The 27,307-nt window shown below is 34.4% G+C and overlaps 4 protein-coding genes and 2 long non-coding RNA genes across 7 annotated transcripts in view; 2 read left to right on the plus strand and 4 right to left on the minus strand.

Annotated features, from left to right (window-relative positions):
* LOC101893470 (endoplasmic reticulum aminopeptidase 2) overlaps positions 1-2,630 on the minus strand; it is a 153,301-nt gene extending 150,671 nt beyond the window's left edge. Inside the window, exon 1 of the mRNA XM_059127068.1 lies at positions 2,286-2,630. The gene's annotated coding sequence lies outside the window, so the exon portion shown is untranslated. The remainder of the gene's footprint in view (positions 1-2,285) is intronic.
* Positions 2,631-3,754: 1,124 nt separating this feature from the next.
* Positions 3,755-5,998, minus strand: LOC101895653 (uncharacterized). The gene is made up of 4 exons (XM_005180384.4): positions 5,804-5,998; positions 4,520-5,734; positions 4,151-4,370; positions 3,755-4,094 (listed from the first exon to the last, which is right to left on the minus strand). The coding sequence occupies exons 1-4, from the start codon at positions 5,850-5,852 to the stop codon at positions 4,004-4,006; spliced, it is 1,575 nt and encodes a 524-aa protein (XP_005180441.1). The 5' UTR covers positions 5,853-5,998; the 3' UTR covers positions 3,755-4,003.
* Positions 5,999-8,732: 2,734 nt separating this feature from the next.
* On the plus strand, positions 8,733-10,258 carry LOC131804334 (uncharacterized). 2 transcript variants are annotated; one of them, XR_009343083.1, is made up of 3 exons: positions 8,733-9,109; positions 9,821-9,952; positions 10,008-10,258. It is a non-coding gene; the product is annotated as an uncharacterized LOC131804334 (long non-coding RNA). The 2 variants fall into 2 exon arrangements; XR_009343084.1 differs by having other exon boundaries at positions 9,838-9,952.
* On the minus strand, positions 9,911-10,562 carry LOC131804335 (uncharacterized). Its single transcript, XR_009343085.1, has 2 exons — positions 10,287-10,562; positions 9,911-10,214 (listed from the first exon to the last, which is right to left on the minus strand). It is a non-coding gene; the product is annotated as an uncharacterized LOC131804335 (long non-coding RNA).
* A 424-nt stretch (positions 10,563-10,986) lies between these two features.
* On the plus strand, positions 10,987-21,797 carry LOC101895471 (transcription elongation factor B polypeptide 3). The gene is made up of 7 exons (XM_011292922.3): positions 10,987-11,206; positions 17,757-18,977; positions 19,039-19,262; positions 19,325-19,419; positions 19,478-19,677; positions 20,652-20,943; positions 21,007-21,797. The coding sequence occupies exons 1-7, from the start codon at positions 11,132-11,134 to the stop codon at positions 21,084-21,086; spliced, it is 2,187 nt and encodes a 728-aa protein (XP_011291224.2). The 5' UTR covers positions 10,987-11,131; the 3' UTR covers positions 21,087-21,797.
* Positions 21,798-23,886: 2,089 nt separating this feature from the next.
* Positions 23,887-27,139, minus strand: LOC101895303 (TAF5-like RNA polymerase II p300/CBP-associated factor-associated factor 65 kDa subunit 5L). The gene is made up of 7 exons (XM_005180382.4): positions 26,832-27,139; positions 26,590-26,756; positions 25,689-26,525; positions 24,998-25,276; positions 24,635-24,935; positions 24,232-24,578; positions 23,887-24,171 (listed from the first exon to the last, which is right to left on the minus strand). The coding sequence occupies exons 1-7, from the start codon at positions 26,955-26,957 to the stop codon at positions 24,042-24,044; spliced, it is 2,187 nt and encodes a 728-aa protein (XP_005180439.3). The 5' UTR covers positions 26,958-27,139; the 3' UTR covers positions 23,887-24,041.
* Between the last annotated feature and the right edge of the window lie 168 nt (positions 27,140-27,307).

Genomic DNA, 27,307 nt, shown 5'->3' on the forward strand with positions numbered 1-27,307 from the left:
CACAATCGCATCCCCCGTTTAAGAAGCAACCAGCAAACATCCTTTACAGCAACCCTCTTAACCACCCCACCGAGCCAAAGAAAACTCGTGTTAGTTGTGTTGTTTTTATTTCATATTTACAATTTATGCCTAGGTGAATGCTTTGAAAGCTCATGTGGTGTTAGAGATAAAAGACTGGGTCGAATCAAACAGTATTTTGTAAAAAAATATATATTCAGTTATATAAAAAGTAGAGAATATGAAAATATTAAAAAAATCACATTGATGTTCAAAGAGGACTACTTTAATAGGAAGAAGACATTATTTAAGGAAATATTTTTTAAACATTCGGCGTTCAAAAATCAAAAATTCCTTAGAAAATATTTTTGATATGATAGGAGCCTTTAGAATTTGTTTTTAAAAATCCAATGTTTGAAGATTTTTATAAATATTTTTAAAAATATGCTTTCACAAGGAAATAATTTATAATGTGCCACATTTAAACGATGATTTGAGCGTTTATAAAATATTTGTGTAAGGCCTTTTTAGTAAAACCATTGCACAATGCACGTCTATATCAAATTACAGGATTTCAGCTCTACCCTTTCACCCAATACCATATTAGTAGCATTTAGTTCTTTTCGTTAAAGTACGCATTTTCAAAACAATATTCATCCATGAAATGAAAAAGTTGCAGCAAACTTCAGACTGCTATCATTTCTAAGCCACTCGTTCGACAGCTGTTAATAGTATTCCAGTGACAGCTCATTATATTGTTTACAAGCGTACAAAAGCATTTTGGTGAGAATTGTCCAGAAAAAAAGTTATTCATGATGGAATTCAAGCGTGATAGTGTGATTTCTTTATATTTGGCTGGAAAACCACAAGTGGCTATCGTTAGAGCACTCCAGCATTTAAATGTGCATAAATCTTTTGTGTCTCGTACCTTCGCTCGTTACCGTGGTACTGGTAGCGTAGCTGCGGAAGAAAACAGCAACATCAGCAGAAATGGTTCGCAAAGTAAAGAAGCAACTTGATCGAAAACCGCGTCGCAGTGGCCGAAAAATGGTATTCCATACAGCAATTATTGAAAAATGAGCTCGTTGTAAAGCCATTGGAATTCCAAAAAGTTCAAGAACTTACACCGCAACAGAAAGGAAATAGACTCAAAAGAGCTAAAGAGTTGCTTCGCTTGGCCATGAGAAAACATTCGTAGTCCAGCAGTTTGTAAATGAACATAATGATCGTGTTTACTTGCCAAAGAGGTCAGCTAAAAATGTGCACCTTCGGTTGGCCCCCAGAACTCAAGCGTCGGTCATGGCATTGATGTGGGCCGCCATAACAGCCGATGGTCGCTCTCCGCTCGTATTAATCGACCGTGGCATCAGAATAAATGCAGAATATTATAGCGAAAGTATTCTGAAGGGTGTATTAAAGCCTTTGGTACGTAAACATTTTGGCCGCAGGCCTTCGACATTCCAACAGGACTCAGCACGCGCAACCCAAGAATGGTTACACAATGAGGTTCCACACTTTATTTCCAGCGCATAATGCCCATTCGGGCATCGTGTGACGGTTTCATTGGCCGTTTAAAGGCCATAATTCGTGCCAAAGGTGAACAATTCGAACAAATCTAAAAAAATTCTAAAATTTGATGCTATTTCCGAAATTTTAGCTTTCACTCAGTAAAATTGAAAAAAATGACTTTGTTGCAGTTTTTTATCTAACCCTGCATTTTTCATTCTGTCCCTGCAAACGTTTAAAATTGGCTTTTATCTTCTCTCAGCAATTCTTTACTCTTTTTCTTTTCTGACTCTTTTTCTTAAAAAAAGATGATAGTTGGCAATTTTCAATTGTTAACGATATGCAATTAATAATGCGTGACTTTTAGGAAGATAAAAAAGCGACACATCATGTTTTCCAAAAACAATTACTTAAGATTCCATCGCTTAGGTAACTTTCACACCAGCTATTATCTCAGAAGTGGAACAGTTTCATTAGTTATTCTTATATTCTTGGATAAGAATGAGATTGTACATTCTTATCAGCAATAATTTTTAATTGAAGTTTTCGTCACTCAGGCGATAGAAATTATTTGCAGGGATGAAGCCTCCTGTATAGTGAGTGAGCAGCTTAAAATTACTTTAATAGTAATAAAAACTCTTTCCACCCATTTTGATGTTTTTCTAAAAATCTTAGTTCTACGTCAAATAATTCTGTTTAAACATCACCAATTATAGATCTAATTTTAAAATTAATCATACCATCATATGTTATGTACTTTATCTTCTCACATCCACACTCACTTCAAATATTAGCTTCCATCGAATTGCTATGTTGACTTTTGATGTTGTTTTCAATTCACTTGTAAACGTAATGTATCTAATGAATATTTGGTGTAATCCTTGTTTGTTCTTCCTTTCCATTTTCCCCTGTTATAAAAAAGGGGATATGGTGGTGGGTTATTTGGCCGGCCTTTTTTTATTATGTTGAAAGGAAACTTCGCTATTTGTTGTTATTCTTAGTTTGGAATTATAACATGGTTTGTGCTCATCCTGTCTATGGAGTAGTTGATGTTTTAATTAAATCAAAAGTAGCTACCAAGTCCAATTTTGCCTTTTTAGACAATCCGAGAGATTTCCTATAATTTTCAAATTTAAAACCATTTTTTATTTTGGAATGACATATTTTTCAGTGCCTGGTAATTTTTACATTATTTGAGTCACAAAAATTTGAGTCATGAGGATGACTTTAATTATCAAGTTCAAGTGGACCAAAATCCTTTTTGGAATATTTATTTATTTTAAAAATTGCGTGTTTGACCCGTAATCAAGAGCATTTTTATAAACGATTCGTAACGAACGAATGCAAGGGCTTGGGTCAAGGTCCACAATAAAGTCAGACAGAAGCACACAGATCTTTCCCCTCAACATCATGGACCAGATTAGTTTGGACACTGTAGATTTTCATCTGAAATTAGATTAGCCTTTTCAGATAGAAAAAAATAAAATAGCTAAACGGTGGTCTAAGAGTGTAATCGATTGTGTGCTCTGCGTTTGTCCTATCTTAAAAGGCTGGACTAATTTCCGGAATTTTATTACCTATTTGACCAGCAAACTAATAAAGAATAAGTGTAATTAAGTACCTAAAGAAGTACCGTTCCGCGGCTATAAATCAATGCAAAATTTATAGTAAACAACTTATGTGATTTGAATGTCACTTGTCTATCAACATATATAATTACAAATCCAGTAATGATATTTCCGTATCAACTCCACAGGCGTCCTACAACTTCGCTCTAAAAAACTCTGCATGCCATGCGCACCAGTACCAGGCACACCACCCATCCAGTCATGTTTACTTGGTATAAATACGTCGATAGATTAAAAATCAAAGCGGGTTCATTTCAATTAAAATATCACGGCCCAACCGCGTGCAGGATCGTCGCACTTGCAAAATTTAAAGAACGCAATGCTCCTCTCATTACTTATAAATGGTCCTACATTGTTCTGAGAAGTCTTCAAAAGGTCTTCCCTTAGTAAATGCTGGTAAACCTTGTTAAGATCATTTAAAATGGAAAATTTAAATCTTCTATAGGTAGAGGACTTTTCCAAATGTCTTTTGATGACAAAAGGCATTCTAAAAGTTTACTTTAGACAAAAAAAGTTCTAAAGAAGAATTATCAAAAACTTCATCCGTAGATATATGGGATTCGAAAGTTGTTCCAAATAGACTTTTAATATTCATTCTGAGAAAAATAAGTGCATGCAGTGCATTCATGTTAGGCTCCACTATAAGCTTTTATTACATTGTACTTTATTAAAAATTATAAGATTCTAACGATTCTGACAAATTTGTCTATATTTTAAGAAAAAACATACATTATTTAAAACGGTTATACATAAATATTTTGTTTCAAATTAAGAAAATTCAATAGATGCAACTAATAAAAAGATAATGCATACAATATACGAAATTTAGATAAAACCAAATTTGGAATGGAATGGTATATTTGGGAAGTGTTTTATTCTCTGAGACGTAAGTCAATAACTTCACCACCTTCCAAATCTAAATCTGCTGGAGTATCATTAAGTTCTAGGGGTTCGCCATCAAAACTGTAAATAAAAGTGATAGTTTTTTTTTGAGTGGTATTTATTGTTAAATAGCTTACCTCAGACTGATTTTCTCCGTTGTTATGTTCAACTCCTCGGCACATTTTATATACAAAATACGAAATAAATCAGTTTTTTTAATATCAATTTGAAGCGGTCTCTTCCATTTATCCGACTGCACTTTCACACTTATTTGATTGGCGTTGCGATGTTTCTTTGTAACTGCCGTTTTGCCCGTAGCTAATGGCGAATTAAATTTCATAGTTACAACACGTCCGTCTGTAAATGGAAGACAAAACCATAATTCGAAATTGAAACGTGATTCGTTTGAGATCCTACTGAGATTTTCTCAGGTTGGGAATAATATTAGATCCTTCTACTTTTTCTAAAGATATGTAGGATTTTAAGCCATAAAATTATATACTCACTAATAAATTGGAAAATCTTATAATCTATCGACTCGGGAGTATCATCTGCTGTTATAATACGATCATCTAAATTTAAAACAATACTATCCATACCAGCATTTTCACGTTCAGCTAATTTTTGAATTATCACAGCAAATTTTTGGTATTTGCGAAGTTTAAATGATTCGGGTTTACCGTTCCATTTTATCTTGACAGATATTTCGGGATTATCTTCTTCAATTGAAACGTCCAGCGTGGAAGTAGTTTCTGTATGTTTCCTCCTACCAAGACTTATGGGCTGCTGATTGGGATCTATTTCTCCATCAGAGTCTAGAGATATTGTACCTTCGACACGAGGCAATGGACTAGATACTAAATCAACAAAGTCAACCTGTGTAGACCGTGCTGCAAGTTCTGCCATTTGATTTCGCCGAGAACGGGCAGATTGGCTGTTTCTTGTTTGGCGACCTCGCCCGCGAGCTAGTCCCAAGAAACTTTCCATAATGGATGGCAAACCTGCTAATACGCCTACAGGAGATGGTATATAGGTGGGGGCATGCGTATCTGCCTCCCCCAATGCCTGGGGAACATATTCTCCATCTGAGTCGGTATTATTAGAACAGCTATTATCATTCGATAGATTTTCGGCAATAGCATTTCTTCCACTACGACCACGACCCCGTCCCCGTCCCCTTCCTCTCCCTCTTCCACCACGTCCTTTTATTTTGCTGGTATTTTCCTTATCTCTTCTTTCGGCTTCAGCAGCAGCTGCTGCATTTTTTTCTGCTATTTTCCTTAAGGCGTCAAAGCTTTTTCTGGTTACTCTGGGCAATTCCGGTACTGTATCCATAACATCATTATGTCCAGCATTCTTATCGAAATTTACTAAGCAATCTAGGGTTGGAGACAAGGATCTCTCTGAAGACGAAGTAGATCTGCGATGAACTGTCTTTCGACCTTTTTTCTTTGCTTTATCTTTTTTATCTTTGGAGGCAACAGTGTCTTCAGTTCCTTTAGCATTTTTAGACTTTGCTTGCGCACAGATTTCGTCACTGGCCTCAACATTATTCATTTTTCTACGTTTCGAGGGACTTTTTTTGGTTACATTATTGTTCAGCATGGATTCAAAGTCCTTATCCAAATCGCTGTCATCGCTACTGAGCAATCCATTAGTGTCGTTTGCATCCTTAGCGGCATTTGAATTTTCAAGCGATTTGAGTTTATCCAAAAGATTAACTGTAACAGAGAGAATAAAATTGAGCCTTAAATATATGTAGAATTATTCTTGGCAATTTCATCACTTACCATTTTTTAGGGCATCTAAATTCCCAAATATATTAAACTCCCCGCTCATATTTCCAGATCCTTGTAACAAAACAAAGCGAATCTTGCTTGCAAGTGATGCGAAGTTTACAAATACCGCATTTGTAAATACAGAGAAATGGCAAGTTTTTGTAAAAGTAACTGGTAGTCACTGCATAGTTTCACAATGGCATCTTCTTTTTATGCTCTGTTCCAGAACCTGCAAAAATATATATAATTTTGCCATATCTACACTGAATTCGTAGTTCACCAAATTGTACGAAATCGAAATGAAAGAACGAATGAATGAGGAATTCGAACAGAACTCATGATTAGAAATATTGTAGTAGTGTAAATATTCTGTTTAAAAAAGTGATTTTTTTTGTACAAAAAAAAAACATTGCAGTTGATTCACCAATTTCCCTGAGCACATATTTGTTGAAAGGACCACCATCATTTATTTTTTTGTGACACAATTCTTTTAACGTATACGGTCCAATTTGTGAGGGGTTCCGAGGAATTTTGTTTTTCGGTAAGCTGTGACCAACTTGTTTCGGCAACCACTCGATCAGCCTTGACATAGCCCCTCGTTGGTCCTGGTGGCTAGTTGGTCCTGGTAAAATCTATGACAACTGTTTCTTGTGTCGAATTCCTGGGACTGCCCATAAAATACTAGTCAATGATTAATTGATTAAATAGCATTCCACAATACATATTTCACATATTTTAAGATAATTACATTTTTGTACAAAATTTGTTTTTTCTCTTTGCTTTAGTTTATTATTCGTAATACGTATAATTTTTGTTTGAAGAAAAAAGTTATTTTCAAGAAAAAAAATGATGTGGCAACACTTTCTTAACAATTGGTTTCGTCAATTCAGAAGCCCATGGTAGAATAATACATGTAACAGCAAGAGTTTTTGTACAACAATCGTAACAAAAAACACATTAAAATTTGTTTTTGTAAGTAATACAAGTGTCAGAGTAATGTGTCCAAAAATGTAAACAAAATAATTAATTTTCAATAAATTATTTTAATTTCAAAAATATACATTCTTGGAATTTGGATTATTAAATTGAAAATGCAGGAGAATTCTTCTTAAAATATTTAATTTTAATGCTTCCACATCATTCCCCTGAATGTATAGTTGTTAGCTGTTGGTCCTAATCTCTCAACACTTCAAGCAATCGCTAGAAAATCGCGGTTGACTTTCTAGATGAAACCAAACAGCATACATACATAAAGTATTCTACATTTTGCAGTTTTAGGAAACATGAAATATACGAATGTATTATCTAATGTGGTGTCGTTGTTCCTTCGGCGTTTTGTTAGGTACAGCGGCGATTTTTTCTATTATTAGGCAAAAAATAAGTTTACATTGCCCTGCAGTGAAATTTTATATCAAAAAGAGTATACCTACTGTTACCTGTAGAAATTATACCATGTTAGAAACCATTAAAGTTTGCTAATTATTTTAAATAAAAAGACAAAAAAAAAAAAAAATACATTCAATGGTGTATTTGTCATTAAGATAAAATTTTTATTACTTAAAGTCACAAGTTTCCATAAAAATACAATTTCACTTACAAAAACAAATGTGGTTTCAAACCGAAGTTATTTGAAGTGACACAAAAAACGAATTTGTAATTTATTTCATGAAATAAATCTATATTTCAGTTCCTCAATATAAAATAAACGATTTGCATTATGCTTTTTTATTTAAATAAATTTTGCTGTTATTGCCATAATATCAATATGAATTAAATAAACTTGACTTTAAAAGATAAAAGAAGGATGTGATATTTTTCTTACCATATTTAAAATAAACTTGTAATAATGAAAAAACTATTTATGTGTCCGACATCATCATTTTTTTATCTATCGGAAAGATGTAATAACCCATGGTTCAATAAGAAAGGTTACCCATCTCAAAGAAACTAGAAAAATTCAACTCTGTGCTGGAGTTTTATGGATCGAATATTGGGTTTTCTCCACAAAATTGAATTCAGTATAGAGGGACAATATTGTTTAGTCCCAAAATTTTACAATGTGTTGCCCATTAAAATATTCATATATTCATTTATTTTGCAACCGAATTTTAAAATAATTTCAAATTATTTTATTTTCTGAAAATTTTTTAAATTTGATTCGGGTTTGCATTTCTAAAAATCATATTTCTTTTTTGAATTTTAATTTATTGAGCGGAACCAAAATTGTTTATTCCCTCAGCATATTTGGGGGGAATTAAGTAGTAATTTAATAAATAATGGTCGAACAACAAATTAGAGCGAATCACGTGCTATGTTAACTTAGCCTAAAACAAGTCCTATTTATTTTGACATTTCATGTGGAAGGAACAAACGAAATGTCAAGGCGTTAAAAACAGATGAAATGTCAAAATTTATTTACATTTTGTTAGCTTTGTTAATCTTTCGTTCTGTGATTTCAATCACAATAATGCATTTTGACATTACATTTGGTAGGCTGCTGGCATAGCAGAATAAAGATGGTAAAGTTATGCAATCATATGTTTACAATTCTATCAAAATTATTCATTTGACAAAATCTCATTGTCAAAATATATTTGCAAATCCATTTTAAATACACAAATGCAGTGAAATTTGACAAGGTAAATTACAGAAAATGCAGAGACGGATGTGCTTATATACCTTCTTTATTTTACCATGTTGAAAACAATGCACGCACAAACAAAAACCGTGTATATTCTTTGTCAGAATAGGGACTTCAAAAGAAAAAAATTTATTTAAGAGGTATCTTTATTCTACCTTGTGTAATAGTTACCAAGGTATAACTTATGATATTTATATTTGGATTTGAATTTGAAAGGGATTGGGCTTTTCAAAGATTTCCTAGCGATCCCGTAAGTGATACAAGATTTGTACTTGCTGCTGTCAACTTTACATTAACAGCCTGTTCCACGATCTCGAAAGAAAATTTGTGCGAACGAAGGCTACTCACTCACTTTCGTATAAGAATGCGTTCCACTAACTTTCGTTCTTTCTTTCGCATAGCCTTACGTGATTCAGTGTTGCTAAATATTTTTTTGGAAAAATTAATCGCGAAATAAAGCAAACAAAGCGTAAAATGTCTAATTTAAACGCGAAAAAGCAGCAGTGGCTCTGTCTCAACTGACATTTCAGTTGTAAACAAACAAATTGTAAATAAACAAACAAAATAAAATTTCTAGTGATTGTGTTCAAACTATTTGTGCTCTTAGAAAATAAAAAAAAAGGGAACAACTCTAGTTTAGTAAAAACTCTTAGATTTTTTCGAAATTTTTTCCAGAGGTAGGTATTTTTACCCTGATCCCGGGAAACTATTTTTTTCTTGGGGGACGGACCCGGGACCCCAGATTTTTGACCCGAAAGTCCGGGATCAAGACCCCGCCTGGACCTGGATCCACTTACCCGATATAGACAATATGGGTATCGATTGAAAGCTTATGGAAATACCTATCCAACAAGTGGTCACATGAAGGGGTAAGTTGGCATGGTTCGGAAGTTATAGTCAAATTATCGATTTTTTGGACCCGGATTTTTTATGAAACCCCCAAAAAGTCAAAAAAGGGCCCATTATGGGGGTCAACAAAATTGTTTCCAAATTATAGCTGACACTCTGACCTTTCCAAAATGCTACAATTTGTGCTAATACCTTTTTCGGGTCCAGAGATATGGGTCTTTCCATCCGCATAACGCGATTCTAACCAGTTCATTAAAATGATGTTTTCAATAAAAAAGGTATATTTTGCGTAAGCATGAAGTTCAGAAATCTTTGGTTCGCATTAGCCGGTGTAGGACATAAGTTATAGTCAAATTAGCTTTCCAACGATACCCACATTGTCTATATCGGGTAGGTGGATCCGGGTCTAGTCGCGGTCTTGAACCCGGACTTTCGGGTCAAAAATCTGGTGTCCCAGGTTCGTCCCCCAAGAAAAAAATAGTTTCCCGAGATCATGGTTAAAATACCTACCACTGAAAAAAATTTCGAAAAAATTGAAGAGTTTTTACTAAACTAGAGTTAAGCCAAAAAAAGAATATTTCCGTAGCCCTATTTTTTATGGAGGAGGTTCGTAATGTGCCACGGAGGCATTTAAGAGATGCTTCGAATTTATTTGAAGTACCTAACAACCAGTAAGTATGATTGTATTTTTACATTTTTGAAATAATAAAAAATGATTTTTTCTAGGTTTGTGGCCAACTTTCGTGTGTCGAAGAAAGTTTTCGGGCTCTTTTGGATATGATGGAAGAGAAGTGGGTGCCTGGTTGCAGAACTACCCAAACCCGCCCCGATTTAAAACTTCTTCTGCTGCTTCCAAAAATTGGCATTCCTCTGGCGAACACAGGATTCTCCTCCATTTACTCAACTAGTGCCCGCAGCTGTTTTTTTTTCGTGCTGGAATTGAGAAAATAAAAAAATATATATTGGTTATTCACATATTAAATTGCATTTATTATTTTTACTTACATTTTTGTTTCCATTTTCAATCAAGCAATGTTTATGTTAAAACAATTTTCCTTAATTGTTATTATACGATAGCAAACACACAAGTGACTGATTTTGACATTTGTGTTCGCATGCGTACGAAAGAAAAAAGATAGTGGAACGCAAAATTACACTGAAATGCTTACGTTTTCGTTCTGATAGATTTTAGTGGAACGGAAATCACCTGTTTGTCGTGTAAAAGTTGTGCGAACGTGTTCTTTTGATATCGTGGAACTGGCTGTAAGAAGAACGATCATATCCTTTAAGATATAAATATATTAAAATTAAACGCTTGAGGAAGATTTGTTCGGTTTTTTGAATTTAATTTGAATATTTTCTGAACAATTTTTTTGTTATTGAAAATAAAACACATACATAAACAAATAAAGATGACATATTAAGCCAAGGAAATAAAAAAATAAAAATCATATGGTATCATAGCCCTACCTTGATATCATTGTACCATGTTTGGTCATATAATTCTGAATTTCTTTTCAAAAGACAAAGTGGTCTTGACATCCTCCTGCCTTTTTTACGCCATTTTTTATTTTTTATTTTTTTATTGTTTGAAGTCAATGCACCACTGTCAATTTATTTTCGTGCGAACAACCCTTGCATTTAATAACTGACCACAAATACCAACTATCAATACAAATGAATACATTTAGCGATTAGTTGGTAGCCAGATCATTCGGTTTTTTCATTCCTAACTTAATTTGACGGCTCGACATTTTTTGTTTGTTGTGTCTTTAATTAATTAATTAATTAAGCGATAAAGGTGAACTTTTCTTGCTATCCAAACACACGAAGTGGACAAGTAAACCGCAATGACCACTTCCATTGTTGAAGTTATACAACATTATCAGCGTAGCATTGATAACAGCCAAGACAATGAGGCCAGGGTAAGTTGTCGCAGCAGAAATTCACAACTTAAAAAAAGTTGTCTCTTCCGAAAGATTCCATGCCATATGATGGAAACGTATGCAGAAATTTTGTTGGAGGCCTTCTTGGCATTGGGCGAAAACCAAATAGAAAAAATTCATGAAACGGCAAATGCATTGTGAAATTGTAACAATTTTGACAGATGTATGGCGTCTATTTTTATTCCAGTATATATCTATTTCCGATTTCATTGATCCGGGGAAAATCCAAAAGAAATGCATTAAAGTAAGGTGTCACTGCGTACGCCGTCAAAAGAAAAACAAAAACAAGAAAAAGGGAAAACTCAAATGGACCTAAAGAATTGCAACAACAGCAAGAAGGAAAGCGAAAGCAACGATTACAACAACAACCCACAATGTCCCAAGAAACTAACAGATGTTTTTATTTACGCTCATATTGTTGTTGTTTGTTTGTGTTTGCTTTGTGATTGTTGTTGTAGAGAACGCATCATTTGATTTTCCTAGTGTGCGAAGAAAGTATGTTTAGTTTTGAATATATAATACTTGAAAGTGGATTAAAATTAGGACATAGTCCTCTGGGAGCAAGGCTAATTATTTGAAGAAAATAACGTTTTACAATCAACTTGTTTTGCTTGTCAAAAGAGTTATAAGCTCCAATTCTTCAAAAAGATGTATTCTGCTTACATATTATTTAAACCTTTGGATCAAGTAGCTAAGTAGATTGATTGAGCTAAATTTTTCCACAAAAATATGTATAAATTGTCGATAACGTTCCTTATATAAATAATCGCATAGTTTGTCAATAATCTTTTCTAATTGATTCACTATATTTTGTGCTAATTTAGCAAGTTCCCGCAGATATTCTTAATTCATGGATTCAGTTATACATTAAACATCATTTTTCACATACTTCTGGATAGTAGATCAGTAGTGCGATTCTGTACTCAGTTAAGGACAGAATGAACAAAAAGTATCGATAACAGCAAATTTAAATTTGTTAATAACTCCAGTAATTATAGAAAACTAGCTGGCCCGGTCCGCGTTGCCGGTCCGTAGTTTTTGTCTATTATGCATATATGTCAAAACATAATTATTCACAGATATAACTGACATAAATGTTCACGTACTGGTCGATTAAAAGTGTTTTAAAATGCCTGTACCCATATTTAAGCCGTGGGCTTCAATATTTAAACCGTGTGCTTCAAATGTGTGGATGTGCTATACAAACCTATCAAAAATTATATATCAATCTTATCCCCATGTAAGGGATCAAATTAATTTTTAGAATGTTAAAAATCGTAGCAAAATTTTCCAGTCAAATGAGCAGTAATTTGGAGTTTACTGCAATTTGTACACCTCATAATTGAGGGCTGAATGGTTTAAGCCAAAGTTAATTACTTTTTTAAACCCATTAGCACCTTAGATTGTGCATTAGAGTGCACATAAGTCCCCCTAACTATGTCGTTCTGTTTGTCCGCCAAAAGGTGGACTTGAAGGGGTACTATTACATGGAGAAAATTCTAAAAGTTGTACATATGTTGAAATTGTTGTGTAAGATCTTCAGCCCCGAAATACACATTTTTAGCCAAATCGTTTGAAATATGGTAAAATCAGGTGGTACCTTTATATGGGCACTACTCCGAAACATCGACCTTTCTTCTACCCCTTATAATCTAAGATGACAAATAGAGGATGACAATATGGCAGAAAAAAATAACATGTCAAACTGAAAAAATCAAACTGAAAAATCGCGTGATTTAAATAAGTAAGAATAGTTTTATCCCCCTCATAGTTAAATATAATTACTATTTTACACCCATTACCGTAAGATGGAAATTAATTTCATTTGCCATTTAAATTGGAAGTTGGAGATCCCATAAAGTCCGTATTTTTCATCATAGTATAATTTAATGACGATTCAACAAATATTCGGTACCGTGCTACTTTTTTATATTTGCAATTTGTTCATGTTTCCACAATTTATTTCATATAGATGTACATACCTAATCTACGTTCCCAACCAATATTCTCTTGGGGGTTACAATTCAATAGAATACAAAATTTTCTTTTCTGACCACGCATTAGATGTGAAAGTGGACTATCCCCAAGTCCAATGTAGGGACTTTTCTTAAATAAATTCCTATGTGGCAATTATCTGTATGATAGTTCCCTACACCAGGGTAGCATAAATACAATTTTTTAGCCAAATCAATTGATTAATGTGATCAAGGCCAATATGGGCCCTTTTCTGAAAATTTCATATTTTATGCGAAGATTATATCTATCCCCTTGGAAACAAAGATGCCAAATAAGAGCCAAAAAATTAAAAAAAGTGGCCAGCAAAAATAGCTTAAATCATACGATGGTTATATACATATGAAATCGGATTGTACCCTTATCCGTGAGTTATGATCGATATCATGCGATACCTGCAAAAGCGATTTAAGGTATCTTGAATGTTTGGGAAGAGTTTCTGGAAGGATAGAAATCCTTTTCTTACCAAAATCCCATTCGCTCTACTATTTTACACCCTTCATATTTGCTGTTTTACTGATTGTACTCCCAAAGAATTTTGCATATTGAGCTCTCATTGAAATGAGCTCCATTAGACTTTTTCGGTCATTTTTGTGTGTTAAAATGTGTTCGCCTCTTCCAGCTAAACCACGATATAGGCCCTGGAGTTGAAAGGTAGATGTCAGTTAACATCGTATTTCGCACTTATTTCATTTTTTGGTGAAAATTTTTTTATTTTGTTCGCAAAGAATCCCCTGAACGCAATATGAATAACAAATTAAAAAAAATAGACAAAAGAAGAATTACAAAATCAAACAAAAAAAAATCTTCAACTTGTTCGCTGATTTTTTACAGCTAATGTTTAAAGATCCTAACAAAGTTTGTCAATAGAATGTACTATTATTTTAAAATTCCATTCCATTGAATTTTTTTTTTCGATTTTTTCCCCATTTGAGAATTTTTGCAAAGAGATCTCTTTTTCGTGATTTTTTAGCGATTTTGAAAAAGTAATTATCTTTTAACTTTGGTGTGACCGCGTTAAATTATTTCGATATCATTTATCTGTTGCGCCACCACATAATTCGGTACCACACTTCCATGTAACCCGCCATCAATTTCAGTTCTCAAGAAATCAAGTCAAATAAATTGGTATTAATATTCGAATTCAAAAATAAAATAAAAAAAAACTCTACAAATGTACATTAGAAAAAAGTAAACCCAAATGGAAAAAATCATGCAAAATAAAACATTACTATTGTACATTTCAAAAGTCAAAATGAAAATGTTAAAATATCACATTTTTACGCTATTTTTTATACCCTACAACACTATGTGTTGGGGGTATTATAAGTTTGATTCGGCCAGAATTTATGTAACACCTCGAAATATCGGTTTCCCATATAGGAAAGTATATATGGATCTTCCTAGCTCGCCGAGCTGAGTCGATCTAGCTATGTATGTCCGTCCGTCCGTCTGTCCATGTTAATTTGTAATCACTCTACAGGTCGCAATTATGGTCCGATCTTCACGAAATTTAAAATGGAGGTGGGGCTAGAGTCAGAATAGAACTCTATTTCTTTTGGAGATGATCGCGTAATATTTAGGAGTCGAAATGGACCAAATACTGAAAAAATATAGGATTTTGCAGTAGCTATACAGGTCGCAATTATAGACCAATCGACGCGGAATTTCGCATGTAGCTAGAGTTTAGGGCGGGGAAGAAGCCTACCAATTAGGGTGGTCATCGGATAATATTTAGCGGGTAAAATAGACCATATATTTTGTGTTGAAAACATTCAACATTTTTCATTGAACCGCGAATATTTTAAATCCCGGCGAAATCACGAAGCCATGACAAGGTTACTTCTGACCTCTACATTGATGGTAACATCCAACAAATCGGATATATAGCAAAATATGTGCGATATATATGTCTATCAAAGAAGATATGCTTGAAAGATCTCTTATATGTCGAGAACGGCTGAACTGATTTCGACAGTTCTCATTAATTCAGAATGGCCTCTTGGCAGGAAAGAAAAAACGTCTAAAATAATCGCATAAAAATATCTCTCTGAAGATGAAAATATTGATTTTGTAATATTTTCTCATATTTTTTCAATTTTGTCATATTTTTGGCATATTTTCATTTTGAATTAAACATTTGGTAATATCTCTACAGCTAACAAAACTAAGTAGTTAGGATATCAGGATATCATATACAGATCGCATTTATGGCCCGATCCTAACGAAATTTTGCATGGGGATCAGATGAGGGTCAGAATAGAAGCCTACTCTTTTTGGAGATGATCGCCATATATTTAGGGGTTGAAATGGACCAAAAAATTGCAAAATTGTCAGCAGGTCGTAATTATTGCCCAATCCTCACACACATTTGAATGGGGGTTACGGGCATTGCAAAAAACCAAGCAGTTTTGGATGGCCATCCAAAAATATTCAATGTGTGAAATAGTTTGCCAACTTTTGTAGACGAAATACAAAAATATCCATTCCTGTGACTTTTTGGAGAATTTACAAATCGTTAACGCTGATTTCGTTGAAGAATATAGTCAAATGTCTATATCTCATATAGATGCGTTTCAGTCAAAAACCAATAATAAATGTTAATCTTTTGCCACTTCTGAGAGATTATAGGTCTTTGGGAAATATTGGTTCCAGATCTAGGAAGACCATTTACGTGCAACATCTACCAATAAATTGGAAATGAGCAAATTAGTTTAAGTTGCTATTATTCGAAAATTAGAGAACGAAACCTGATGGTTTTCTTTTATTATTTGTCACAATATCTTGTGGAATTCTTTCGAATATCTCGCCTATATAAACTGTATCATTTATTATAGTGTTGTAGGGTATTCAACGGTCGGCCCCGCTCGACTGTAGCCTTTGCTTACTTGTTTTGTATATTATCCTCAGTCCAGCGGTTCTTAAGTTATAAGCGTAGTAACTAACACAACTTTCTTTTATATATATAGATAAAGTAGTTGCTGAAACTCTTCTATATAATCATTTTACAAGAAAATGTACCGTTTGAAATAAAAGGCACGCCTAATTTTCATTGACTTTAGATTTGTAATATTTTTGTTCGCATAGCCAATTTGATATGAGAAGAGATTTGGTTGTAATCAATCGTTTTCTTTGTTGAATTAAAGATTTTGTGGCTAAGTTGAACTCGTTTCATTTTAGAGCCTATATCTAATTGTCGTAGGAATGTAAATTCTTATGGTTGAGCAGTGCAGTGTATAAAATGTATAGGAGTAGCAGTTAAATTTGGAACTCCCGCGGTAGAACTTCTTAAGCTGTATATACCGCCTAAGAACTTCCAGTAAGATTGATACTGTTATCTCCATACACAAACTAAACAAAGTCATTATCTAAATGAAATTTGAATTGTCATGTGCAATAAGCTTGTTGTAATTCGTAATGTAACTTATTTATTTAATTGGCAATTCTGGATATCTGAAATGTTAGCATTTAAATTTATATTTATTTCTATTCATTTTCAATTTGTACAGTAACCTAGTTCATAAGGCCATGGACGGTTCCAAAAACTTCTATACATGACTACTCTAAAAAAAAACCTTATCAAAAGTTTATTAGAGAATTCTTCCAACCGCTATTTCTTCATTCTCCATTAACAAAAGCTTTATTATACCAATTTAAAGAGCAATTCCAGTTTAAATATGCTAACAGGGACACATAGCGCAACAATAGCTCTCTATTCGAATGGAACGCTAATTCCCACATAATGAATCTAATATCTCAAATAATTTCAATTTCGACAAAAAGTGTTAAGATTTGTGTCTAATTTGCAAGTGCCTCCTCCTCCTTCGATTCCACTCAACTGTTACAATAAAAACGTAACGTGTGTTTTACCAGACCCTTAATTTATTCCCGTAAATCTACGTTAAATGGATCTTGTGGGAGGAAATTGTTTTTACACATACCCATATCCAATTCTATGCACCCATTGTATTTTCAAAATTTTTCTAATAATGTCTTCAGAAGAGGACTCCCGATTCGATTCAAAATGTTACAACCACAGGACATACATTTCATTAAGTTTAGCAATAAAAGCTCTTTCTACTGATCTAAGGGGTTTTAATTTATATATTTAAAATAGAAATTAAGGAAGAAAGTAGAAAGATATAATGAGGTAGACCAAGACGAACAAAATCGAGCCTGTTGTACAGGTCAGAATATATACCGTAAAGCAATATTTTACTCGAATATCAACAGATGGGAGAGAAAATATTAAAAAGGCGTAAAATATATCATAGTATGTCGTATAAATCTACCAGAGCGATGTCAAAATATACGATTTTAATATTTACGTACGGTTCAGTAGTATTCAAAGCCATTCTTTTTTTTATAACTGCGGTCGTCGAGCAAAAGTTTTTTTTTAACGAGCATATGTATGTAGATCAGCATTTTGATATATTACTACCAAATATTAGTCATATTCTGTAGAACATTTCAAAATTATCTTAACTTATTTCTCTTTTACTTTCTCATTTCCCAGCTACTTCACTGTATAAATAAACTTTACAAATTACCAATAAAAGTTGAACATCTGCAAGAAACGGGTGTTGGAAAGACAGTCAATTCGCTTCGAAAGTTTAATGGCGAAATTGGTGTGGCAGCTAAAAGCTTAGTAACAAAATGGAAGGCTATGGTAGCAGCCGAAGAGGAGCCTATGGACACAACATCCCAGTCATATGAAAATGAGACGCAACACAACAATGACAACGATGAGCCGGATCCATCGCCAAACAATAACATTATGAATGTGGATGAAGATGAGAATAGAAATCATCATAGCAGCAGCAGCAGACATTCAAATCATTCTGAAAAGGAAAGACATAAAGATCAAAGTCATAGTAGCAGCAGTAGTAACAATACACAACACAAGGAATCTTCTAAACACTCGTCTTCTTCCAAACACACTAGTGAACATAAGTCGTCCTCATCTTCATCGAGCCGGGATAAAGAAAGTCATCACAAAAGTAGCAGTAAAGATAAAGAAAAACACGAACACAAATCTAGAGATAAACACAAGGATAAACACCATGAAAAGGATAGGGAACATAGTGAGAAACGCAAGGAGGATAAACATAAATCAGACAAAGAAAGCAAAAATGAAGAAAAAAACAATCATAAATCCTTCTCCAAGGAAAGAGATAACAGTGAAAGGGAGAAGCCTAAAGAACGATCTGAAAAACACCATAAAAGTTCATCCAGGGATAAACACAAGGAAAAGGATAAAAACCATGAAAAGACTAAAGAGGAGAAACCATCATCCTCATCGAAAGACAAACATAATTCACCTCCAAATGCCACCAAAGAATCATCGGAAAACAGAAAACGCCACAATTCAGATACAGAGTCAAGTGATTTTAAATCACCTTTGCCCAAAATTGCCAAAACATCACAACACAAGAGCTCCGGCAAAGTGGTTGAATCTGTTTCGCCACCTCAAGATGCCGAAGATGATGACGATGGTTTTGATTCAACAATGGGCACTAATTTTGATGACATATTGGGCATGTTGGATAAACCGGTTAAGAAAGGCAAAAAATCTAAAACGTCGTCATCAGTTGGCAGCAGTAGCAGCGGTGGCGGTAGTTCCAAAGAATCTCCTCCCAAACCATCAACAAGTAATCCGCGTAAAAATGGTATTACCAGCACGCCTGCATCGTACAGTCCAATGTCAACACCAACACCTTCAAAACTACCAACAGCGGTAAGAAGTGTACATGAAAACAATTTACCCACCGTTTTTATCTCCATTCCCTTTTATGTAGAAGCCAGATCTTTTGGCTTCCTCCGCCAAGTTGGCGCCGTTGGATCCAAGCATAGCCTTGGAATTGCCGACAATATCAACAAATTACAGACCCATGCCATTGAATCAAACTGTAATGGATTGTGTATTTAATACCTCGTCGAGTTCTTCGTCTAGATCAGCACCTGTGCGCACGTTAAGTGATGCCGAAGCCTTACAGCATGGAATTTCCTCAAAGACCATAAGGTTTGATTTGAACATTTTGAATTTGAAATCTCTCCTAAAACCCAGTATTTTTACACATATAGAACAAAAATCTATTCTGGTACAAAAACTGGTCAAATATATCAAGTGCCCACGTTGTTTGACATGTGTATAAGAATTTTACAAAAGAATATCGATGGTAATTCGAATTTTGCTTTTTGTTCTTTATTTGTTTAACAATTAATATTCTTTTTTAGCATTGGAATATACTGGTGGTGTACCATTCGAAGTCTTGCGACCAGTTTTGGAAAGAGCTACACCACAACAGCTGTTCGTATTTGAAGATTATAATCCCTATTTAATGGAGGATAGTGATGTTCTGTGGCAGGTTCATGTATCGCGAAATTATCGCAATCAAAAACGTCTTGAAAATGAATCGTGGAGGGAAATGTTTATGGTAAGTAAATAATTTAAATGTGTGTTAAGAAGAATTATGAAATGCTATGATTAGAAGATAGACTTTAAACTTAATAACTCAGCAATATTTTCCTAAAAGTGGTTGCATGTTGATTTGGAGGAGATTGAACAGCAATACGCAATACATTACTGTTGTGACATACATACAAAATATTTGGCTTGGGTGATTTATGATTTTATTTGGGCAGGCAAAGTAATAAGTTGTTATTAACACCACTTTTGCCCGCCAATTTAGAAGAGATTGCCACACACGTTGTCTGAGCAACCAATAACTTTCATTCGTATGAGTCAATCATCGACAGACCACTAGACTTTATAATCCGAGAACACCGATTGAGAGTGTCGAGGGCTGATTAGGAGTCATAAAGCAAGACAAATTAGAGGTTAAAATAACAAGCGCGTATCATCGGATTTGTCACCGTTCCGTCGATAAACGTGACAAAGGTTCTATCATCCTTTTTCCAGGGCTTGTTACTGTTACCTAGATTTTACTCATATAGGTTTCAATGTTGCAACACTTTAGATGGCCTAGACACATTTTTCAGCTTTGCTTGAGTACCTTCACTGTCAGCAGAGTTGAAACGGCGGAGCTCATCACGCTAATTTGCTAGACCCCTGGAATATATGGTCTTACTTCAGATATTGGATCAGCTGGTATATATCCAGCGACTGCTGGTATTCACTAACGATTAGTGAACTCTCTGAATTTCTGCCATTTACCTTTCTTATGATTAAGGAGAGAGCGCCATTGAGAGATTATGAAATCGGATAATTGGGAGATGGTTATAGAGACGAGTATTGGATTTCCTCATTTACAATGCCTAATGTAGAGCATTAAGATCAAAAATATTTCTATAAAATGTTATGTCTAGTTGCCGTTTACAATGACATTACTAAATGAACCAAGAAATCATTAAAAACAACAAATTTTCTTTCTCTTAATTTTCTCCGTAGCGTTGCCAAGAAGACGAGGAAAGACGTTTAAGTTTTCTCAAGGATAGCATTAAACAATCACAAAAAATTGCCGCTGCTCCCGTTCGAAAAACACAATTGGCGTTTGTAGATTCAATGGTGAAGCCACCCAGAAATATTCAACGTAAGCAGGAACAATATGGTACAAAATCTAAAATGGTTGCCACACCAGCTGCCCGTGTAGCTGCACTGCAGAGTGTAACACCAAATGCCGCCAAGACAGGAGATCAACGTTTAAAGGTTCCATCTACGGTTAGAGATCATGCTCAAGTTTGTAAGTATTCAGAAAAGATCAAATAATTTTGAATACTAATCCATACCTTCTTTTTCTTTGCAGCACATTCTTCAGTACGACCCAAAAAGGCCCCACTAATGCAAAAAACATTGGCTTTTATGCGTGGAAGACTTAAACGCTAAGAAAATAAATCTTGGCAAGAAAACATTAAATTAATTTAGATATAGTTATTTAAAGAGAATTACTAAATTATTAGAAAACAAAAACATAAAAGTGATAGTCCTCTTTTAGTTGGCTCAAACAACAAAAATACTTTATTTCTTCATTGCCTCATTTATTTTGAAAAGAAAAACTTTCCTATTTAGCTTATAGTTTAAGGGTATATTGTTTATATTATTATCTACTCTTTCATGTCTACTTTCTTTCCTTTCCCATCTTTCGTACAGTGGTTTCTAACTGCCTCTCCTATTTGCATCCTATGTTTAAAAACATAAATTCATTATTTATTATTTTGTTTCATGCAAACAGAAAATAGTGACCTTAAAGAATCCCACAACAATAATCACATCACACATAAAAACAATATAAATACTGCGTACGTATAAGTAAAAAATAAATTGTTTTTTTTTTATTATTTTTTTGTGAATAACAAACCCCCATCTCAATTTCTAAAAAAAAAACATAATTGCAGCTCGTTTGTCTCAAAGGAATTTAAAATTATTTCATGTCTTTTTTTACTTAGTTGTAGGTTTTTCTTTCTTTTTCGAAATTGTATTAATGTTCCATCAAAATTTGCCAATTCTTATTTCTCCCTTCTTATGTCCATGTTTTACAATAGAAAAAAGTTATGAACATATTTTAAATACAATAAAAATAATAACTATAAAAGCAAATATTTATTACTCAGTTTAATATTATTGTGTTGTAAAGCTGGTGAGATCTGGGCAAACGTTGACTTGAAAGAACAAACATTAGAAGTGTCAGTTAAGGTGTTAGACGATCTATGGTTGAAACAAATACGTGAGACCTAATTGAAATTTATTTTAAGGGTGATAGTTTAAACACGTCTTGATATTACAGAGATGCAAACACACAATTCGTTTTATGAGCAATATAAGTTGGGTCCTGTCGGAAAAGTATAAAACAGTCAAAAAAAAATTGCCAAATTATCCATAATACTACAGGGTGAGATAAAAAACTGCAACAAAGTCAAACGCCATAATTTTTACATTTTTTTTTAATTTTATTGAATGAAAGCCAAAAATTTCGGATATTGCATCAAATTTTAGAATAAGTTTAGATTTGTTCGAATTATGGGCTTCAAACGGCCAGTGAAACCGTCACACGCTGCCCGAATGTTACTCTGCGGTATTTTTTGGCCCATTCCCGGCGAAACGCTTGCTTGAGGTGTTCGACATTTGGCATTTTTTGTGCCAATCTTGCTTTCCAAAATACCCCAAACACAATAGTCTGACAGATCGATATCCGGAGGTCTTGGTGGCCATTGTACGCTGGAAATGAAGCGAGGAACCTCATTTTGTAACTATTCTTGGTTGGCGCGTGCTAAGTGCGATGGCGCTGGTTCCTGTTGGACTGTCCAAGGTCTGTGGCCAAAATTTTTGCATGCCCAAGGCTTTACTACACCCTCCAGAATATTTTCGCTATAAATCGGCATTTATTCTGATGCCACGGTCGATTAATGCGAGCGGAGAGCGAACATCGGCTGTTATGGCGGCCCACACCATCACCATGGCCGGCGCTTGAGTTCTGGTGGCCAACCGAAGGTGCACATTTTCAGCTGACCTCTTTGGCAAGTAAACACGATCATTTCGTTTGTTTACAAACTGCTGAACAACGAATGTTTTCTCATCGGAGAAAATCAAATTCGGCAGTTCACCACTTTCAGCAAAGCGAAGCATCTCTTTAGCTCTTTTGAGTCTATTTTCTTTCTTTTGCGGTGTAAGTTCTTGCACTTTTTGGAATTTCATTGGCTTTACCCCGAGCTCATTTTTGAATATTTGCCGAATGGAATATTTAGCTCACGAGCCATTTTTCGGCCACTGCGACGCGGTTTTCGATCAAGTCGCTTCTTTACTTTTCGAACCATTTATGTTGATGTTGCTGTTTTCTTCCGTTCACTTCCTTGACGTCGGGCCACGCTACCAGTATCACGGTAACGAGCGAAATTTATTCACATTTAAACGCTGGAGTGCTCTAACGATAGCCACTTGTGGTTTTCAAGCCAAATATAAAGAAATGACACTATCACGAATAACCTTTTTTCTGGAAAATTCTCACCAAACTGCTTTTGTACGCTTATAAATAACATAATGAGCTGTCAGTAGAAAAATTTTAACAGCTTAGAAATAACAGCAGTCTGAAATTGGTTGCAGTTTTTTCATCTCGCCCTGTATATATATAATAGAGTAGTGAAATAACTGACTGGCGGAGAATCAACACCCAGTAACGCGCATGACTTATACAGTCTTATATAGTTACGCGTCCTAAGTCCTTTATAGGATACTACCAACGGGATCTCACATCAGTACTTTTGTTGACTGTGAGTTCTAAAAGTTCCGCTTGTTTATTTAACTTTAAAGCGACTGCCACTCCTCAAGCTTCTTATGTGAATAAATTGTCAATCCTTGCAAAAACATTTGTGCATATTTCTGAGTCTAAATGTGATCTGTGTGAAGATGTCAAAGTTCCAAAGTTTTTCATTTTTTGCACGGAATAATCGCCGGACGTCTACATTGTATATCAATGTATATCTTGAATTTTGAAAATTCAAATCATACGAAGATTTCGAACCGGGATCTTGTAAACACTAAGGTATTATGAGTAAATGATAAGGTAAGTATGCAATATCAAAATTGAAAGGCAATCCCCTGAATCCATTCCAATGTTTATTAAATGAATTGCTATCTCCAATACTTGAAAGACTGTAACGTTCTATACTGTACATTGAAAACGAAATAAAGGTTAATAATTTTTAATGTGATTCCTATTATTATTTCTTTCTAAAAATTATTAAAATTAATCTTATACACATCTAAATAATATCATTTAAAATAATCTTACATTGTCAAATTGGGATGGACAGTCTTATAATACAAAAAAACGCTCACACAAACATTTTAACAACCTAAACAAGAAATACTTTCATTATTGCTGAAAAATATTTTCACCAAACGCTGACAACTTGTGGGCAAAGCAACAATGCGATTCAATGTGGCCGATGAAGATGATGACGATGAACTACTTTCACTGAAAATAAACCAAAAAATTAACTATTTTTACACACACAAGTAAAAAACTCCAACATACCTCATTGCCGACAACTTCTTGACATCCCATATTCTTAGGCTGCCATCCCGACTACCCGATGCTATGTAACGGCCATTTGAACTCCACACAATGTTTGTAACAGTGGCCGTGTGATCTTTCAGCTCATTTAATTGTGAGCCAGCTGCTAAATCAAAAATGCGGATTTTTGATTCTTCCCCACCAGCTGCCAGCATTTTACCATCTGGACTAAAAATTAAACTGCTGACAGGCTGCTTGCAATCAGAAAATACGCGCATTAATTTGCCGCTGGTAACACACCACAGACGTACTGAAAAATCAGCTGAACCCGTGGCAATGTAATTTCCATTGGGATGAAAAGCCAGACACTATCAAGAATAAAATTAATCATGGATCTCAAAAAAATCTGTTTATTATATCTAACCTCAACATCTTGGGTATGACCAGCATAGGTTATTAAAGGAAAATCCCGTTCAAGTGACCACAATCGGGCAGTTAAATCCTTTGAACCCGTTGCCACATACATACCAACTGGGCTCTCATCCATACACCAAATGGGATAACGATGCCCCCGATAAATAGCTGCAGTTTGAAGATTTTCAGAACGCCAACAACGCATTGTGTTATCTTTGGAAACACTATAAATCAAAGGATAATGATGGGAAAAACGAACATCTGTCACTCCCGCTCCATGACCACGCAGGCTAACACCTCCAAAGGCATTACTAAATAGTTCAGAAATAATATTTTTACATTGAACGCTAATATAAATACTTTGAAAACTTACTAAGAGTTATCTTCATATTTCTTTTCATAGTATTTATCTTTTACATATTCCATTTGTAAATCTTTGCTTTGATGCAGCTCCTTTATAGACTTTTCCATTTCGTCTTCATTTTCTTTACAGAAATTATTTAAATCCCAACGACAATGTTTTGATAAATTACGTCCATAAAGATTTTTGCCTTGGGTAAAATGTTGATTCATTTGCCACAATTGTATGACGGAATTGTCAAAACCCGCCACCAGGTGGCATTCCAAAGGATCCAAACTGGCAGAAGTTAAACTAAATAAAACGTTAATAATGAGACAAATTTAATATAATATGGTCAACAATGTGATAAATCACTCAACGAATTAATAGGTTTGCATAAAGTTCATCCTACAGTAATGAATACTGTATATGTCCTATTCTCCTGTAATTGTTTAACTTCCTGAAAGATATGACTGTGTTTTATTGGATTTCATTTACAATGTCACTTCGATGAAAAACAAGACTTCTCCAATTGAAATCCAATCATAATCTACAATACACCGTCTGGTATCTTCTCTTTTCATTCATAAAATTTTTATTCTTAAAAATAAAAAAGTTTCTTTAAGAAAAATATCCCCGGAAGTTTTTTGAAATTAATTATGAAGAAACCAAGACCCCATTTTCAAAAACCAATTGTTTCTGATATCTTTTTACTACAACTTACCCTTGATTTTTGTCAGCAATCTTAACGACTCGCGGATATTCTAGGGGATTTTTAAAAATTTGTTCGCGACTCTCTTTAATTGTCTTCAGACAATCCTTGACATTGTAACCGCTAACTTTGCTATCGTTGGCATCCATTTCCGTTTTGATTTGTACATCAGCTGGTTCCTCGGCTGATCTTTTATTTGAACTTCTTTCACTAGACGAAGAAGAATGAGATTTTGTTTTAACCACTGGAATTTCACTATCATCTTCATCATCCTGTTGCATTTCATCGGCCGGCATAAAGATGGTATCTTCAGACAATTGCCGAACCTCATTGTCGATAATGTGAATATGTATCCAGTTGTAGATAAGATTTAATATTAAAACATGACCACGTTTTTCCAAAAAGGTTTTCAAAGCATTTATGACAGCCTCATTTGTGTGTATTTCATATTTGGATGATCTATACTGGACAACTTCAGGATCTTGTTCTAGTGTCTCTAGTTTTTGGCAGGCTGATATTTTTTGTATTAATTTCATAAAGAATTCCAATTCGGGATCATCTTCGGCAAAAGATTCTCGTGTGTAGCGTATGTTCAAATGTTGCCAAGCTGAGTCGGATATATTCAAATCAGCTGATGGCACTGAACAGCCATTTATTTTTGTGGGAAAAGGAGCCTCGTATGTGTCAACAGGCGCCACTAAATGGGAATATTTGCGCAGAAAATCTACAGCAGCTTTTGTCTCACGTCCCTTGATCAATTCCAAATATAAGTGGCATAACAATGGGCCATAGAAACGTTTTAGCTCGCAGCGTATGTCTTCTGGTTGGGAGTCCACAAATTGAGAAAATCTATAAAAGGTTAATATGGTCATAAGCAAACTGTATGGCAAAGGGCTCAAATGTTCTCACTTACTTGGCAAATTGTTGATCCACCATGTTATAGTTGTTGGTCAGACACAAAACGTTGGAGTAGACAAAGGAATTGCCTCCATGCAAATCGGCATCAATCATTTTTTGCAAGACAAAATGTTTCTTGTTTTGTAGTAATGCAAAATCCGATTTGCGAAACTTATCAGTGCCCTAAGCAGAAAAAAATAAATAAATAAAATTACTATATTCGAACCACTTGAATAAAAAACATCATTCCCTTCTTACCACAAAACATTTTTGCTTCAGATAGAGACGACCGACAGCCGCCCTTAAAATATCCGTCTTCGATTTTTTTGATTTGTTGCCACTGCAGAGTGGACTTGAAGCGTGGTGGTTGCTTTGAACGCTCATTTAAATGTTTTAAATATTATTCGTTTAGTTGTTTATAATCTATCTGGCCACTAGATCTGATCTTCTGTTTAGGAGGCGAGTTGTACATCTGCTTCTGGGCGCGTAGGAATTGAGAAATGCAAAAAAGGAAAATAAAAAATAAAGAGAAAGCAAAATCCCCGAAAGCCTCTGTTGTTTACGAATGAGAAATGAGGAAAAAGAAATCAGGTGGAAACATTCATTTAATGACAGCGGAACTAGTTGCCAGCGATAAAATTTTGTATGTCCACAGAGATGTTTAAATTTGGCACTTTTAGATATTGCTGATGTTGCCAGATTATAAATGTTTATACCCTCCACCATAGTACGAA

The sequence above is a fragment of the Musca domestica genome, unplaced genomic scaffold (genome assembly GCF_030504385.1).
Source record: "Musca domestica strain aabys unplaced genomic scaffold, Musca_domestica.polishedcontigs.V.1.1 42, whole genome shotgun sequence".
Classification (NCBI taxonomy): Eukaryota; Metazoa; Arthropoda; class Insecta; order Diptera; family Muscidae; genus Musca; species Musca domestica.